This window comes from Manis javanica, chromosome 11 (assembly GCF_040802235.1).
Source record: "Manis javanica isolate MJ-LG chromosome 11, MJ_LKY, whole genome shotgun sequence".
NCBI classification, from domain to species: domain Eukaryota; kingdom Metazoa; phylum Chordata; class Mammalia; order Pholidota; family Manidae; genus Manis; species Manis javanica.
The window spans coordinates 94927756-94945075 of record NC_133166.1 but is presented as its reverse complement, the minus strand read 5'-3'; the positions used below and the strand labels follow the sequence as shown (position 1 = coordinate 94945075).

Below are 17320 nucleotides of genomic sequence, written 5' to 3'. Positions count from 1 at the left end.
CATCTGTTCTGATTTGAGATTGGATGCTGAGTAGGAAAGGCTCATATTTCTTCTCAGTTGCAAAGGAAATTGTGTTACATTCTCCAGCCGCTTTTAAAGCCTGTGAGTTGGCAAACACATTAGAAAGGTAGTTGATGCTGTGGGGAAGAAAGTTGGCAGACAGGTTAGGGCGGGAGATGTCCTTCCATAAGTATTAACGCCAGTGTTGGGCGGGTTAGCCTGCGAGCATTTCATACCCTTTCCATAAGGCTGACTGAAAAATGTTGATCTTGTATCCTTATGTGGTTATCAAAGTTAATTGGGGGCATATCCTTGCTATCATTCTAAACTGTAAGTGGCATTTAATGCTTTATTTTTATGTATATATTTGATGTTTTAAACTCCATTTTTGAGTGTGATGTGATCAACTCTTAACTGACTTGTGGCCATGGATCAGCTGTATTCTCTTTTACCCCTGGATTCTTCAAAACAGAGATGATTAGTTTAAGATTGGCGGGCAGGCAGACATGGGGTGGTTTCCATGTGGTCGACTGGCGGGCTGCTTCACCGTCTCCTTTGACACCTGGATTTGATTACCGGGACCAGGGCTGAGGCTGACTGTGTTCATCATCAAGTGTTGTCACCCACTCCTTCGGTACAGACCTGCCCGTGAGCCATTTGTGCCTTACCCTGGAATCTCCCTTGTCAGCGACCATCAGTCTGAGGCATGCGTCTTGTGCTTTTTAGGAGCTCTCCCGTCAGCAGCGCTCCTTCCAAACACTGGACCAAGAGTGCACACAGATAAAGGCCAGGCTCACACAGGAGCTACAGCAAGCCAAGAACACGCACAACGCCCTGCAGGCAGAACTGGATAAAGTAAGTGCTGACTTATTTCTCCCTCAGTAATCCCCTTTCCTCATACATGTTACTTCTGTACCACAGCTGACATGATACTTTTTAAGGAAAAAAAATGATCTGTCCTCATTTTCCTTAATTATCAAAGAGTGGGGGCACACTGAATCTGGGTCTGGGTTCTCCCATTCACATAAGAAAGGTGGTGAGTGAGGGTCTCAGATCTGAGAGTTGTGGAGGTGTCTGTTCTGGTAGCTCTTGGTCATGTCACCAGGTGGGAGCTCTCCCAAACTAGGTCCCCCAAATAGTCAAAGCACTGGAAAAAGTCTCTTATTTAATTCTCACTCCAAAAATTGATCTCGAGTTTTATGGCTTTACCAGTTGTCTGTGTGAGGCTGACCCCTATATTCCAGCTGGGCTCTGACCCCCTGTCTTGCAGGTATGCACCCAGAATCCCCATCCGAGTGTCTCAGGAATCCCACACTCCGCACGTTCATAGCAGGACTCCAGCTATTTGTTTCAGTTTGCTCCTCCCAGGAAATTCCACTCTTCTCTTTGCTCAGCCCAGACCACCTATGTCCTCTTCAAATCTTTAACTCTTTTTTTTCTCTCATACCTCAACCCATTTAAAACTCTGCTGACTCAAACTTTATTTACATTCACACACATATACACATGTGTCCCTATATTTTGTACATATATGCATATGTGTGTTATATGTATAGTATGTTTAAACATTTTTGTGTTAACCCACAAAATTTATATAGAATAATGTGCAACTTAATAAATTAAAAGGAATGCTCTCTCATAACCACTCTCTGTGTCAGGGCATAAAATCTTGTCGACCACCCGAGAAACCTAGCATGCTCCTTGCCTCCCTGCTAGGAATAAACCTGACTTGTATGTGTATTTTTTTTTTAAGTTCATAAATATACAAACTTAACATATTTTATTGGTTTTCAGGTTTTAGAATAGACATAAAAACAAATACTTCATTATAGTTGCAGAACATAATGTACAAAATTTGTCAGTCTTGTCTATTCTTAGCCAAACGGTATATTTGTGTGAATTATCAAATGGCACCACCTCTGAAAGGCATTGCAGTAACTTTGCATTACCTATGTTGACAATGAACGAATGCCACCCTTGGAGTCGCTTGTTTCCTCTCCAAGCCCAGCCCTTTCCATCTCTTATATGCTGTCACCAAGTGACATCAAAGTTGATATGACTGTGTTTTAAGTTAAACTTATAGTGCTGTATTTCACTATGATATATTGTGTCTCAATCAAAACAGATGGCCTCAATTCTTATAGTCTGTGACCTTTTTATTACTTAAGAATAAATAATTATTCAAAAAGGAAAGAATATAAAAATGAAATTTTGCCCTGTTTTCTCTTTGTAGGTCACGTCAGGAAAGAATCAGCTAGAAAAAAACTTGGAGGAGTTTAAGCAGAGGTTCTGCAGAACTGAGCAGGCGTTACAGGCGAGTCAGATCAAGGAAGATGAGCTGCAGAGGAGCAGCGAGGTGCGTGCGGAGTGGAGATGAGTATTGCCAACTCCGTCCGGGACGGAGTGGGAGGGTTAAAGAGAATTTCTGCACTGGCTTTCAGTAGTTTATCATGACTGTAAATCATTTTCTTTTTTATTTGCTAGAAGTAAGTATTACAGTGTCTTATTATTATTATTATTTTTGTCAATAACCTGTGACATAGAACATAAGTGCTTCTTTCTCCACTTTCCATTCCCATGTAATTCCTAATATACATCTAGCAGTTATAGGAAAACATGACTTAATATTAAGAACATGTACTACTTCTTTCTGAGATTGTTCTAGATCACCTGGAGATGGAAGGATGGAAGAAAGGAAGATCTTTCTTTAAAACCTTATGGAAAGTCATAGATTTAAACAAATAAGAGTAGTGACAGATGAAGACTTTCTAGATTTAACATTCTTATAAAAAAGCAAGTAATTATAAATTACACCGACTTCAGAAGTCAATACTAACCTTAGTGTTGAGCATTGCAGGTGTGGTTTAAAATGTCTTTAGAGGTTCATGTTTATTATACAAAATGTTGGATGAAGTTTCCCCTATGGTATGTATACAAGAGTACCCTGAGTTGCCTTCTACCGATAGGATTTTACCGGTACTTACTTTAATTTGGCTTCTCTGATTATTTGGTGGCCTGGGTTTATTTTAAAGGATTTAATTAAGAACCACTTAGGGACAGTTTATAGACTGAAACAACTTGGATACAGCCATAAATCAGCGCTGTAATTTTACGAAGTAGAGCAAAACAGTAGATGTTTTCTTTTCCACCAAATGTCACAAGAAAGAATTTTTTCCACTTACTGTTTAAATATTTTGCAATCATTCTTTAGACAGTAAAGATTTTTTTTTTAATGCTGCACAAAAATGTTACTTGTCCAGATGAAGAAAGTCTAAATGTATTTATCCCCACGGTTTTGAAGAGCGATCGTGATGATAAAATCAGAACATCTGTCCATAGCAAAGAGGCGACTGGTAAAGTGGCTGGCCTCAGAGGGGTAATGCTGGTGGAGACAGGAATTTTCAGCTACAGCCACCCAAATGGAAGAAAACTTCCTGTCAAATGATGGTTTTATCAGCGAACATTTTCAAATGGAAATGTTTGTTTCAGCAAAACAAATGTTTGCCTTTTGGCCAGTGGGGACCAACCAACAGATGCTTCTGCTAACATTTCCACAGGCTGACTGGCACCGAGATCTTCCCTCTGTGAGCCTCCCCTTTCAGCCAGGAACTCTCTCCCACGACTCCACTGGCTGCCTGGTGCAAACATTTTGTAGAAGCAATCGTTTGATTAAGAGGGTCCAAACCTGTTTGCTTGGCCACGGCACAACAGAGGGCTGGACATTGTCTTGCAGGTGTTTCTGAAGACTTGTGTATCTGCACAGGGTTTGGTCTGTCAGCCATAGAGCTGTCCGCCCGGAACTCTAGCCAGCACTGATAACAAATGCCTATCATATCGCACTATAGTACATTGACATCTGTGTCCAGCGAGGGTAGTCATGTAGAAGTGTCTAGCACAGGGCCAAGGAATTAGTATTTGTCTTCATTTGTGTGTGTGTGTGTGTGTGTGTGTGTTCTTTTGAGGGTATCAAGACGTCAAAGGGTTTAGCTGGCTCTTGTATTTTGAATTGGTATTCATATCAGAAAAGTGAATTACCCAGTTAGAGTGGTGGTATAACTGAGTGGTGAAATGTTTCTGGCTTTAGAGTAAGTGGAAACTAAAATCACATCACTTTTCTGCCACTGTCCTGCTGTGCGAGCTTAGAACAATGACTTACCCTGAGCCTGACTTTGCTTATATGCATATAGGGATTAATATCTTTCCCTTTCAAAGCTGTGTTAATGATTAAAGTAAATGTTACATGTAAAGTGCATAGGCCAGTGCCCAGCACTAAGTGCTCAGTACATTACTGCAGTCCACCTGCTCATTGCTTTGGTCTTTACAACTGTCAATGACCTTTTGATGTCTCCAGTGTGTGCTGTCACCAGAGGTGCAAAAAAATGATAAACAGGGGAGAGTGCATTTCAGATTTTTCACATTGAGAATTTTTGCATTGAATTGTAGATAAGTACAAACAAGTTCAGCACACATACAGATTTTGGATGCTGAAATGGGACAGTTGTACTGAAATTTTCTTTGTCCAAATTTACTAAACTAACACGCTGCTCATGATGAGAAGTTATCAGCACTAGGACATGATTTAATGGCCAGTCGAGGAGAAAGTTAGCACTTAGTATCAAAGTGGAAGGAGGGTTTTTATAAGCCGCCCAGCCCCACAGTTTTGGGATTAGCACTGATTGACAGCCAGACAAGGGAACGCTTGCACGGGGCCTTGCTGAGTGTGCGATCTGTGTCACACCAGGTTCTCTAAGGAGCTTATTCTGGCAGCCAAGAAGGATGAGATGGAAGGGAGAAGAACACATTCTTTGCCTTCATTCCTTATCGCCACATGGACTTTGTCCCCGCAGGGGTCGTATTAAGCTCCGTTCATGGATGGCATCATGAAATGCCGCACAGAGACTGAAATTTGTCTGGCTGTGGAGACAGTACTTGTCTTGCTGCTCCCAAACCGAGGTCGATCTGGGTGGAACTGCTTGCTAAGCTCTAATCCTGGCTTGTGGTTAGAAGGATTTTGTTGTGTTTTTCTAGACTAGTGCCCAGTTTAGCAGATCATGTGAAGATGCAAAAGATGCCTAGGAGAATACATCCTTGTCTGCTTAACTTGTTGACAATGAGCTACCCAATCAAGTCTTAAGTGGCTGTAGCCTCACCGAAAACTAATTGCTGATGGATGGCAGCCTACAGATCTGTCTTTAGATGTTCATTTTCTAAATTCTGGCCTTTTTAAAATTCTTGGGGTGGTCATAGCTATAACATTATAAGCCTGCTGGGTACCAGGATTGGCTGAACATTTCTTTGTTAGGAACAAATATTTATAGAGCTATTGCCAGAACAGAGAAAGATGTATTAATCTTTCCATTGAGTTTCCTATTCATTTAAATGTCCTTAGTTATGGACTGAGATGGACAGAGACCAACAGACATATATAAACCTAAGTTGGCCCCCTTTGCTTGGATCCCTCCCTCCTCGTCTCCTTTTTACCTTCCTCCTGTTGGGATGCACCCAGCTTTGCACCCAGTGTCTTTTCAGCTTTCTTGTCCCACCTCCAGATGTAGATGCCATTTGATTTGATCAGTTTTTTAGGATAAAAAATATTTTAAAAGTTGCAAAATAAAAATGCTAAATCAACCTAGGTGGTTAAGTTCTTGTCACCCTTTGATGGTGAACTCATTGAGCTGATCTTCGCATTGATCCTGCAGATCTGGCTGCTGTTAAATTTGGGGAAGAGATACTAATAATTCCGTTCTATTACCCTTGTTAAAGTGCTCTAAGTCATTTTTCTCTTCACATCTGTGCTCTGCTTTGGTGATTATTCTGAGCCTGGAGAGTAAACAAGCGAGTAGAGTTTCTGTCGTTTCATGATGCTGGTTTAAGTCAGTCACATCGTTGCAACTTACTGGTCATTCTTTGCAGAATTTATCGCTGACTGATATGAACATGAACCTCTCAGTGTCGAGGTTCTGCTGGAGCAGCCCTTTAGCTCTGATGGATTTCTTAATTTGATAGCGATAGCTTGTCAGTTCAGCTCATGGAAGGGAGGCAGGATGAGGACAAAGGAGCCAGAGGACTGTAGCTACAACAAGGCTCTGTCTTATTTCGATGATGAAATGAACATATATACATGAACACAGCAGGTGCCAGCAAGATTTCAAGTACTTTCTGCTAGCCAGATTCTCCCTCTTCTTGAATTTGGCTTTGCTACACGGGTACCCATCTGCTGGTAGTAACCAGACTGATAATTGAGGGCAGCCTTCCAGCATGTCAGTGCCAGGGCCATCTGTTTTCTAACGGTGCAGTAGGGTTTTAGAGGATGGCTCTTAATTGTTTCTTTAAGATTCAAAATTTTTCTCCTCTGTTTCTCAGAGGGGTATTTTTGAAGTGTGGTTTAAAATAAAAAAGATAGCTTTATGAAATTCCTCTCCTGCCCCCATGGATGCGAGGCACTTGGTTTTGTGAGTTTGTGATGATACGTTCCAATTCCTTGAGGTCCAGAGGGTGGCATACCATATAGGTTGAGATACTCATCAGCTATAAAGTCATTGAAGGTTGAAAAACAGGTTGAGGAATATGAAAAGAAGATTTATATTTATTATGCAAGGCTTGCGTGGTTAATAAACAGTAGGGTTTTTATTTTGGCATATAAATATTGGTTGAAGTTTCAGAAAAATACGAAGGTCTCCCTAGTAATAGAATGGAAATGCATGTGCTTCAGTGCTACTTTTTGCACGTGGATGCGTGGATACTTCATTTCATCAGGTACTCAAAGAACCTGTTTTCACTGTGAAAGCTCACATTCCCCGATCGCCAGTGACTTCTTACCTGCGCTCCAGCCCTTTGATTTCCCATGCTGTGCTTTTGTATTTAGCACTTCTGGTATGTATCAAGTGATTGGTGTTACATCTGCCCCCTCTGGGGATATCTGACCTGAAGGCAGAGACTCTGTCTTCTTTATATTTGCATCTTTCATAATGCCCATTTCAGCACCTTGTCACATGGCACATTTTCTTAATAAACATTTATTAAAGCTAATCTTGCTCACACAGTTATGCTTATAACTGTGAACCTTAAGAGAGTTTTACAATGAAAAGTAAGACATTGTCGTGTGAATTTATTTTGGTTCATTAGCACATCAGATCTTTGTAAAGATGTATTTGATTTTTCAGGTGTGATAGGAACTTGGAGCTTGTGTCTTTGAGGGTCTTGTAAATAGGATTTCTCTTTTGAGCTACCTCTTTAACAAGCAGAAGGTTCAAAGAAATACATTTCTTAAGGAAAAAGATTATCTTCAGTTTGGGGTTTTGTCCTTTCGTTTTGACGTGTGTTCGTAAAATTAGATTGAAGTAAGAATGTCTTAACTTCATTCAGAAGTCAAAGAAAAGTGTGATTCCTCTGGTGAGATAAACAGTTCCTTTAGGGACGCTTACTAAGGCAGAAGTCACCCTTGCTGAAGCATTGGCTTTGACTATGACCGTTACTGTGTGCTTTAGGGACTGAAGAAGGAAAACGGCCTCCTGAAGAGTCAGTGTGAGCAAAGAGCCCGGGCCGTGTGCCACCTGGAGGAGGAACTGACGAGGGCCAAGCAGGGCTGGAGTCAGAGCCAGGCTTTGGCCGAAGAAATGAAGGGTAAGAAAACTTGGTGCTCAGTGTTACTTCTGTTAAGCAGTGGCCCCACAAGGGAGGATGGATGGCACTGGAACCTTCTTTGAGTGGTTCTCTCTGTTCCTTCAGGAGGATGTCTGATGTGAAGACAGTTTTCCCTCTTCCACTTTTTCAGAGTGATAGTTGGACTTTTTTATTGGAACACATTGAGCCCAAACTGCTCAGCACTTTGAAACCAGAAGGATAAATATTTTCCACACAGAAAATAAATAGTCAGTGCTGTCTGGCCCCAAAGTGCCAGTTTGTATCTCAAGAGTGTTTGTTAGTTACATCTAGACAGCTCATCTCACTTATTGCCATTTCTCTTATTATGGAAAAACCCTATATTAAATGCATGTTTCCCTAGCCCTTAATGACCATTGGTTTTTGATGACTGATTTTATTTCCTTTTTTCTGTATAGCCATAGAATTATGCTATACTCACTAAATGAACCCACCGTTGGGTTTTCCATTCATCTGTATGTACCATATGTCCTTTCCTTACATTTTCTTTCTTACCTGGGGTGTATTTGCACATCTCGGGTTTCTTTTAACCTGACCTGTCGAATGTGTGTCACACTTTCCGTGACTGTTTTCTTTTTCAAATTCCAATCCCCTCCAAACAGCTTTCAGTTTTTCCATGGCAGTTGGTGAACATGTCAGTCTTCAGCTTTCTTGAAAGAAAACTTTAGGAGAAGGAAGGACTGGGGCCTTTTTTGATATTGGTCACCAGTGCCATTGCTGAAGGTCCTGCCAAGCAAAGTGGATTCGTAGCCCTTGCTGTGCTGTCTCCTTCGACTCCCAGTAGGTAGATCGAGATTAGCAGGTTAAAATAGGAATTATTTTCCATTTGGTGTAACATTTGAGTTTATGCTACATGCTGCCTTTATCATCTGTTGAGATTCTTAATTTTTATTTTCCCCCAAATTTACTTGAAGAATATGAAGCCTTCTCATCACTATGGAATGAAAGCATTCTGGTTATTTCCAACTGGCCAGTGGGTAGAGGTGAGCTAGTAGGCAGAGAACAAGGTGGTGTAGAGCTTGAAAAACCTTGCAGGTGACTCTCCTACTTATAGATACTCTCTGGTTTTGAGGGGCTGGGATGCAGGGGACATTGTCCCTCGATAATATTCACACACAGGCCTCAAGAGTTACTGATAGATAGCATCACATACTCTTTTATATCAAGCTCAGTCCTACGGATTGTTGACCAGAATGGTGGAGGAGTTATTTACTTTTCTAGGAAACCAGAATTACTCTAACCAGTGGGATATTTCCATTTCAAGGCTGCTCTTCTCACAGTTTTCTCTTTGTGAATATGTGTTTCAAAAGGGGAAGAATACCTGTACATGTAACACCTACAAAGAAAAAGAAAGCTGAAGTGTTTAGGAAAAGAATCCCTTGCTATTTGATACAACACCACATTAAGCTGTTTAGAAAGAAGATGAACACCTGTATGACAATCCTTAAAAGGACCATTTTCTCATTGTCTCTGTAAAAGTTTAGGTAATTATCTAATGTTATCGACTTTCTGGGAGGTACCAGGCAATAATACTAATTATTACAGGGCTTGAGAAGCTTTGTTTGTTTGTTTTTAAGAGTTAGGGTTCTTATAGAATAAATATTTATTTAAAGCATGACAATAAAAAACTTTTTTTTTTTTCAATAGCTAAGCATACCTCTCAGGAAACCAGGTTAAGAGATCTTCAAGAAAAAAATCAGCAAGAGAATTCCTTGACTTTAGAGAAATTGAAGCTTGCCTTGGCTGATCTGGGAAAGCAGAGAGATTGTTCACAAGATCTTTTGAAGAAAAGGGAACATCACATTGAACAACTGAATGATAAGTTAAGCAAAACAGAGAGAGAGTCCAAAACTTTACTGAGTGCTTTAGAATTAAAAAAGAAAGAATATGAAGAATTGAGAGAAGAAAAAACTCTGTTTTCTCGTTGGAACAGTGAAAAAGAACAACTTTTAAATCAGATGGAATCAGAAAAGGAAAGCTTGCAAGGTAAAATAAATCACTTGGAAACTTGTCTTAAGACACAACAAATAAAAAGTCATGAATACAGTGAGAAAGTAAGAACACTGGACATGGAAAGAGAAAATCTAAATGTCGAGATCAGAAACCTTCACAATGTGATAGACAGCAAGACTGTGGAGGCAGAGACACAGAAACAAGCTTATGTAGACTTACAACAGAAAGCCGAGCTCTCGGATCAGAAACATAAGAAGGAAATAGAAAACATGTGTTTGAAAATTTCCCAGCTTACTGAGCAAGTTGGAGATCTAGAACACAAGCTTCACTTACTATCAAGTAAAATAATGGACAAAGACCAGCGTTACCAAGACTTGCATGTTGAGAATGAGAGCCTCAGGGATGTGCTAAAATCCAAAGACTCTTTGGTGACAAATGAAGCACATCACAGAAGTGTTGTGGCTTTTGAACAGCAGCCTGCAGTGAATAATTCCTTTGCAAGTATAATTGGAGAGCAAGGAAGCATGCCTTCAGAATGGAGCAAATGCCATTTAGAAGCAGACCAAACTCAAAAAAATTCAACCATCTTACAAAGTAGGGTTGTTTCTCTTGAGTCTTCATTAGATTCTCAAAAGCAGATGAACTCAGATCTGCAAAGGCAGTGTGAAGAGTTGGTACAAGTCAGAGGAGAAATAGAAGAAAATCTCATCAAAGCAGAACAACAGATGCATCAAAGTTTTGTAGCTGAAACAAGTCAATGCATTAGTAAGTTACAAGAAGACACTTCTGTTCATCAGAATGTTGTTGCTGAAACTTTAGTTGCCCTGGAGCACAAGGAAAGAGAATTCCAACTTTTGAATGAAAAATTAGAAACTGAGCAAGCAGAGATTCAAGAATTAAAAAAGAACAACCATTTACTTCAGGAATCTCTAAAGGAGCTACAACTTCTGTCTGAAACTCTGAGCTTGGAGAAAAAGGAAATGAACTCCATCATTTCTCAACATAAAAAGGAAATTGAAGAGCTGACCCGAGAGAATGGGACTCTCAAGGAAATTAATGCAACCTTAAATCAAGAGAAGATTAACTTACTCCAAAAATGTGAGAGTCTTTCTAGCTGCATAAATGAAAGAGACAAAAGCATGTCAGAGTTATCTAATCGGTACAAGCAAGAAAGATTTGCTTTACTACAAAGATGCGAAGAAACAAGAAACACATTTGAGGATCTTGGTGAAAAATATAAAGCAGCGCAAGAAAAGAATTCTAAATTAGAATGCTTGCTAAATGAATGTGCTGATGTTTGTGAAAATAGAAAAAAGGAACTGGAACAGCTAAAAGAAACATTTGCAAAGGAGCACCAAGCAGTTGTCACAAAATTAGCTTTAGCTGAAGAAAGAAACCAGAATCTAATATTAGAGTTGGAGGCAGTGCAGCAAGATCTGAGATCTGAGATCACAGACATGCACAACAATTCCAAGAGCGAGGCTGACAGTTTAAAGCAAGAAATCATGACTTTAAAGGAAGAACAAAGTCAGATGCAGAAGGACTTTAGTGCCTTATCACAAGAGAATGAGCACCTGATGACACTGATGAAGACTGTACATCAGCATCAAACTCTAGAATTGGAACCAATTAGGGACTCTGTGAATGAAAGAGAGAGTGAGATATGTAAGTGTGATGTTCAACTCCCAGTAGAGCTTGAAGCTAAAGATACTTCTCTGGACAGTTATAATGCACAACTGGCACAATTAGAAGCAAAGGTAAGAAATATGGAATTAAAACTTCAGGAAAGTGAGACACAGAAGGAGTACCTGCAGCATGAATTACAGACCATCAGAAGCAGAGTGGAAGCTGGAAATTTGCAGCAAGACACTCAGTCACAAGAAAGTAGGGACCCTAAAGACTCTGAAATAGACACAAAAGAAAAGTATACTTCCGTGCTTCATGAGTTGTCAGCGAGTCAAAATGATAATGCGAATCTACAGTGCTCTCTGCAAACAGCAGTGAGCAAGCTGAATGAATTAGAGAAAATGTGTGAAATACTGCAGGTCGAAAAGTTTGGACTCATGTCTGAGCTGAATGATTCAAGATCACAATGTATCACAGCAACTAGTAAAATGGCTGAAGAGGTAGAGAAATTAGTCAGTGAAGTTAAAATATTGAATGATGAAAATGGTCTTCTCCAAGGTGAGTTAGTGAAAGAAATGCCAGAAGGTGAATTTGGTGGAAAACAAAATGAGCAGAAGTCTGCACCCTTAAATCCTTTGGATGACAGTAATTGCTATGACTATTTGACATTGTCAAATAAAGAAGTTCAAAGGCACTTTGCAGAATTGCAGGAGAAATTCTCATCTTTGCAAAGCAAACACAAGATTTTACATGATCAGCACTGTCAAATGAGCTCTAAGATGTCAGATTTACAGTCCTATGTCGACACATTAAAGGCTGAAAATTCAGTCTTGTCAGTGAGTCTGAGAAACTTTCAAGGGGACTTGGTAAAGGAGGCGGTGCCGGGACCCGAGGAGGAACATTTTCTGTCCTTGTCATTCTCTGGTGTGACTGACAGCCCTGGTCTTACAAGTTTGGGAGAGTCCTCTTTTTACAAAGATCTTCTTTTAGAACAGACAGGAGAAACATCTCTTTTTAACAACATAGAAGGGATTGTTTCAGCAAACCAGTCTCACATAGAGGAAGTATCTTGCGGAAGTCTGGAGGAAGGGACTCTGACCAAGGAAGCAATGTCCTCCCCAGTGGGGAGGGTCGAGGAACCTGAGACCATCTGTCAGATGTACCTGCAGTCCCTTAAGAAGCTAGAAGAGAAAATCGAGAATCAAGAGATGATGAAAAATAAGGAAATTGAAGAGCTCAAACAGTTACTAAGCTCTGAGAGGAAAGAGCTCGACCGTCTTAGGAAGCAGTATTTGTCAGAAAATGAGCAGTGGCAGCAGAAGCTGACAAGCGTGACTGTGGAGATGGAGTCCAAATTGGCGGCAGAGAAGAAACAGACAGAACACCTGTCACTTGAGCTCGAAGTAGCGCGACTCCAGTTACAAGGTCTGGACCTGAGTTCTCGGTCTCTGCTCGGCACTGACGTAGAGGATGTAAGTACCTGGCATGACTTACATGCTATTTCCCTGATTACATGCCCAGTAGGCGCGCAGTGTTTGTGGAACTGAGCTCTCCACTAAATCCCACTTAAAATATTTTTAAAGTCCAAGGACTTAAGAGCAAAATACACCAAACAGTTTTTTAAAACAAGCCAGAACATTAGAACAATGGTTAAGCCTTATGGGAGAGGGTGAATTTATACAGTGATTACGTTGAGCCACTATTATATGGGAAATTACTAATGATTTTTTTCAAGTCTCCTGGAGAAAATTCTTATCATGGAGTCAGTCTTCTTCAGGATATGCATGTGTCTTCACTCTGTGAGTTAATAAAACACACTTAAACATTAAATAAGAGCTTGTGAATGGTAATGCCATGTGACTGTTAACCTCTTTTGCCCTTTTCAGATGACTTTAAATGTTACAGAGCTATAGTTATAAAACTAAATGTAGGAGTTCATTGCATATTATGGAATAATTTTCTAACAATTTGCTCTGATAACAAATCTATGATTGGGTATCAGTTGTTTAAAGAGACCTTTTTTAATTGAATACAAAATCATTTCATTACTTACAACTGTCCTTTCTAGTCTTCCAGGGACACTAATAATGCTGTAAAGTCAGAGTCTCCCTTGATTCCCTGTCTGCCTCTCTAGTGTAGGGAGGGCAGGCGTGAGGTGGCAGCAGGCAGGTGAGGTCAGACATGTGATTTATCAAGAATTAGTGCCTGCTCTGTGATTAAGTCCTTAGGCTGGGAATCTGGTCATGAAGCCTTTTATTGAAGACAATTATAAATGCTAAAAATGGAAACTGAAAATTTCATGTGGAATATGTTACTCTCTTATTTGATAACAAAAGGAAATACTATATTTAAGCTACCTAGAATATTCTTAGCAAGAAAAAACAAAGAAATTTAAATATGTTGTGATTTAGATGGTGAAATGACTGAAGGGTTTTTCTTCTTGATAAATATCTTACCCAGTTAGTGCCTTGGAGAATTGGGTAAGCCCATGGAGAACACTTACTGAATATTTAATTATGTTGACAATTTGGATGGAGAGAGGAGAATGTGGTGGGAAACATGCCATTTGAAGAGATGTATGTGTCTAGCAGAGGCTAGATGCCAATTTCTATCAAGTAATAATCTGATTTATTCTATTTTGATTCTTCTTTAAAAAAATGCATTCTCATAATTCATCTATAGGCTATTCGGAATGGAAACGATAGCTGTGATATAAAAGAATCAGAAACTGAAGATGGAACATCAGTGCATGACATTCATCAGATCTGTGAAGAAGATGGACAGCAGGATCTCGGTCTAAAGACAGAGAAAGTAACTGAGATGGGTGCAGTCACACTGACAGATTGGTCCAGGGAGCGGTCACCAGAAACCAGTTACAAGACTGTAGTGGAAGATAAAACCCAGGGCTGTTCAGAACACATTTCCAAACTGTCACTTTCTGGTCCTAATGCCTTGGTACCTGTGGGTTTTCTGGAGAACCAGGTAACCATTCAGAATCTCCAACTGCAGGTAGAGGAGACATCAAATGAGAATTTGAGATTATGTCATGTCATAGAGGAATGTGACCAAAAAGTTGAAAGTTTGTTAAATGAAATAAAAGGGTTAGACTCAAAACTTGATTTGCAGAAAGTACAACTAACTACCAAGACTGAAGCATGTTTAGAATTGGAAAAAATAGTTGAGGAACTTAAGAAAGAAAAATCAAATTTACGTGAGGAATTGGAATCCTTTTCTTGTGACAACCAGGAGTTACACCAGAGAAGAGAAGGTTCAGAAGACCTCGGTTCTAATTTAAAAGTGGGCACAGATGAATTGTCACATCAGGTTATTGAAGATAAAATATCCGAGATGAACGACAAGTGGAGAGAGAGATTGCTTGATGTGGAGAATGAACTGAAGAGGATCGAGGCTGAGAAAGGTAGCATCGAGCATCACGCCCTTTCCGTGGAAGCTGACTTAGAGGGAGTCCAAGCAGAGAAGCTATATTTGGAAAGAGATGTTGAAAATAAGCAGAAAGTTATCACCTGTCTTCAGGAAGAACTCTCTGTGGTCATAAATGAGAGAAACCAGCTTCATGGAGAATTAGATACTTTGTCAAAAGATAGGAAAGAGCTGGATCTGATGTCTGAAAAGATGAAGGAAAAGATACAAGAGCTCAAATCTCATCAAGGTGAATGCCTACATCACATAAACATAGGAGCTGAGGTAGAGGACAAAATGCAGCTCCTTCAGACCCTGTCTTCAGAGGTCAGCAAGGTGATAAAAGATAAAGCTTATCTCCAGGAGCAGCTGCAGAATTTGGAAAAGGACTCACAGGCACTGTCTTTGGAAAAAAGTGAGCTGGAAGACCAGACCAGACAACTGAATAAAGAGAAAACATCACTCGTGAGGGAATCTGAAAGCTTGCAGAGCAAACTGAGTGAATTGGAACATGAAAAGTTGGACATTGCCAAGGCCTTGGAGGCTGCGCTCATGGAGAAGGGGGAGGTTGCAGTGAGGCTGAGCTCAACCCAGGAGGAACTGCACCAGCTGAGGAAAGGCATTGAGAAGCTGAGGGTCCGTGTTGAGGCTGACGAAAAGAAGCAGCTCCACGTCTTACAGAAACTGAAAGAAAGTGAGCGTAGGAATGACTCGCTTCAGGATAAAGTTGAGAACCTTGAAAGGGAATTGCAGATGTCAGAAGAAAACCAAGAGCTGGTGATTCTTGATGCCGAGAATGCCAAAGCAGAGGTGGAAACCCTCAAAACACAAGCAGAACTGGTGACTGAAAGCCTGAAAGCTTTAGAACTGGACCTCGTCGCAGTGAGGTCTGAAAAAGACAATTTGACAAAACGGCTCCAAGAAAAACAAGGTCAAGTGTCTGAATTAGACACATTACTCTCTTCATTTAAAAACCTATTAGAAGAAAAGGAGCAAGAAAAAATACAGATGCAGGAAGCATCTAGAGCTGCCATGGAGATGCTCCAAACACAATTGAAAGAGCTAAATGAGGAAGTAGCAGCCTTGTATAATGACCAAGAAACCTGGAAGGTCCAAGAACAGAGTCTGGACCCCCCCGTGCAGCAAGTGCATCAGCTGAGAAGTAGCATCGAAAAGCTGAAAGTCGACCTAGAAGCCAATGAAAAGAAGCAGCTGCATGTCTTAGGAAAACTGAAGGAAAGTGAGCATGATGCAGTTGTGCTTAAGGATAGAGTTGAGAACCTTGAAAGAGATCTAGAGATATCGGGAAAAAACCAAGAGCATGTGATTCTTGAGGCCAAGAGTTCCAAAGCAGAGGTAGAGACCCTAAAAGCACAAATAGAGGAGAATGCCCAAAATCTGAGCAAATTGGAATTAGATCTTGTCAAGATCAGATCAGAAAAAGAAAATCTGACAAAAGAATTACAAAATGCACAAGGACGAGTATCTGAATTAGAAATATTAAATTCTTCATTTGAAAGTCTATTGCAAGAAAAAGAAGTGGAAAAAGTACAGATGAAAGAAGACGCTAAAATTGCAGTGGAGGTGCTTCAAACGCAATTAAAAGAGCTAAATGAGAAGGTAGCAGCCTGGAAGGCCAAAGAACAGGCTCTGAGACACCAGGTGGACTCCCTGCAGCATGAGAAGGCTCAGTTGCTACAAGGCCTTGAGGAGGCAAAAAATAATCACATTATTTTGCAATCTTCTGTGAGTGGCCTCATTCAAGAAGCAGAAGATAGCAAACAGAAACTAGAGAAGAAGGATGAAGAAATCAGTGTGCTAAAAATGCGAATTCAAGAGCAAGAGCAGCTCTTCTCTAAACTGTCCCAGCTGGAAGGAGAGCAGCAACTTTGGAAGAAGCAGAAAGTAGAATTGGAGCACCTAGCAGTGGAATTGGAGCAGAAGGTTCAGGAGCTGCAATCCCGGAACAGCACTTTGCAGGATACCTCAGAAGCTCTGCAGAAGTCTTGCAGGAATCTGGAGGAAGAGCTTGAATTGACAAAAATGGAAAAAATGTCCTTTGTTGAAAAAGTAAGTGGCTTGGTCTATTTATATTTGAATAGACAGTCATGAGGGAGGATAACCACTGAGTGAAGTGTATTTCCTTCAGGTCAGCATTTGCATATTGGACTGAACTTTGTAAAGGCTTTAAGTTTGTGGGGTTTTAAACTGGGGATGTAGAGTTGGCTCCAGCAGTAGTAAGTTCTCTTTCTTTGCTCTGACACACATTTGCATGGGACACATCCATGGATCGGCCCAGGTTTTCACTGTGGCACCTGGACATAGAAGCTTTGAGTTATGCACAGTTCCTGATTCTAATTAAATCCTTTTTTTTTTTTTTTTTTTTACAGTTCATTAGAACAGTAGCTTTCTCATATCTGCTGCTCTAGAGAGTGTAACAAATATAAGTTAGGATCAGAAGGGATCTCCTTTGCCCCTGCCCTGCCTTTTTTGCCTTTAGAAGGAAGACTTGTTAAAGATGCTGATGTGATTGTACCAATAGAACCTCATGGCTTCCAGGGTGTGTCCAGGGGATTTTTGCTTGCGGCTCCCTCCTTTGTACCTTCTCTTTTGTGCAGTCTCCTATTTTGTTAGCTGATGACAGAAGAGAAGATCTGCT

At 40.4% G+C, this 17320-nt stretch overlaps 1 protein-coding gene across 1 annotated transcript in view; it reads left to right on the top strand.

Annotated features, from left to right (window-relative positions):
* CENPF (centromere protein F) overlaps positions 1–17320 on the top strand; it is a 50233-nt gene that overhangs the window by 19504 nt on the left and 13409 nt on the right. The window contains exons 9-13 of the mRNA XM_017650882.3: positions 727–855; positions 2234–2356; positions 7488–7623; positions 9310–12713; positions 13924–16731. Of these exons, the coding sequence (XP_017506371.3) occupies positions 727–855; positions 2234–2356; positions 7488–7623; positions 9310–12713; positions 13924–16731 (6600 nt within the window). The remainder of the gene's footprint in view (positions 1–726; positions 856–2233; positions 2357–7487; positions 7624–9309; positions 12714–13923; positions 16732–17320) is intronic.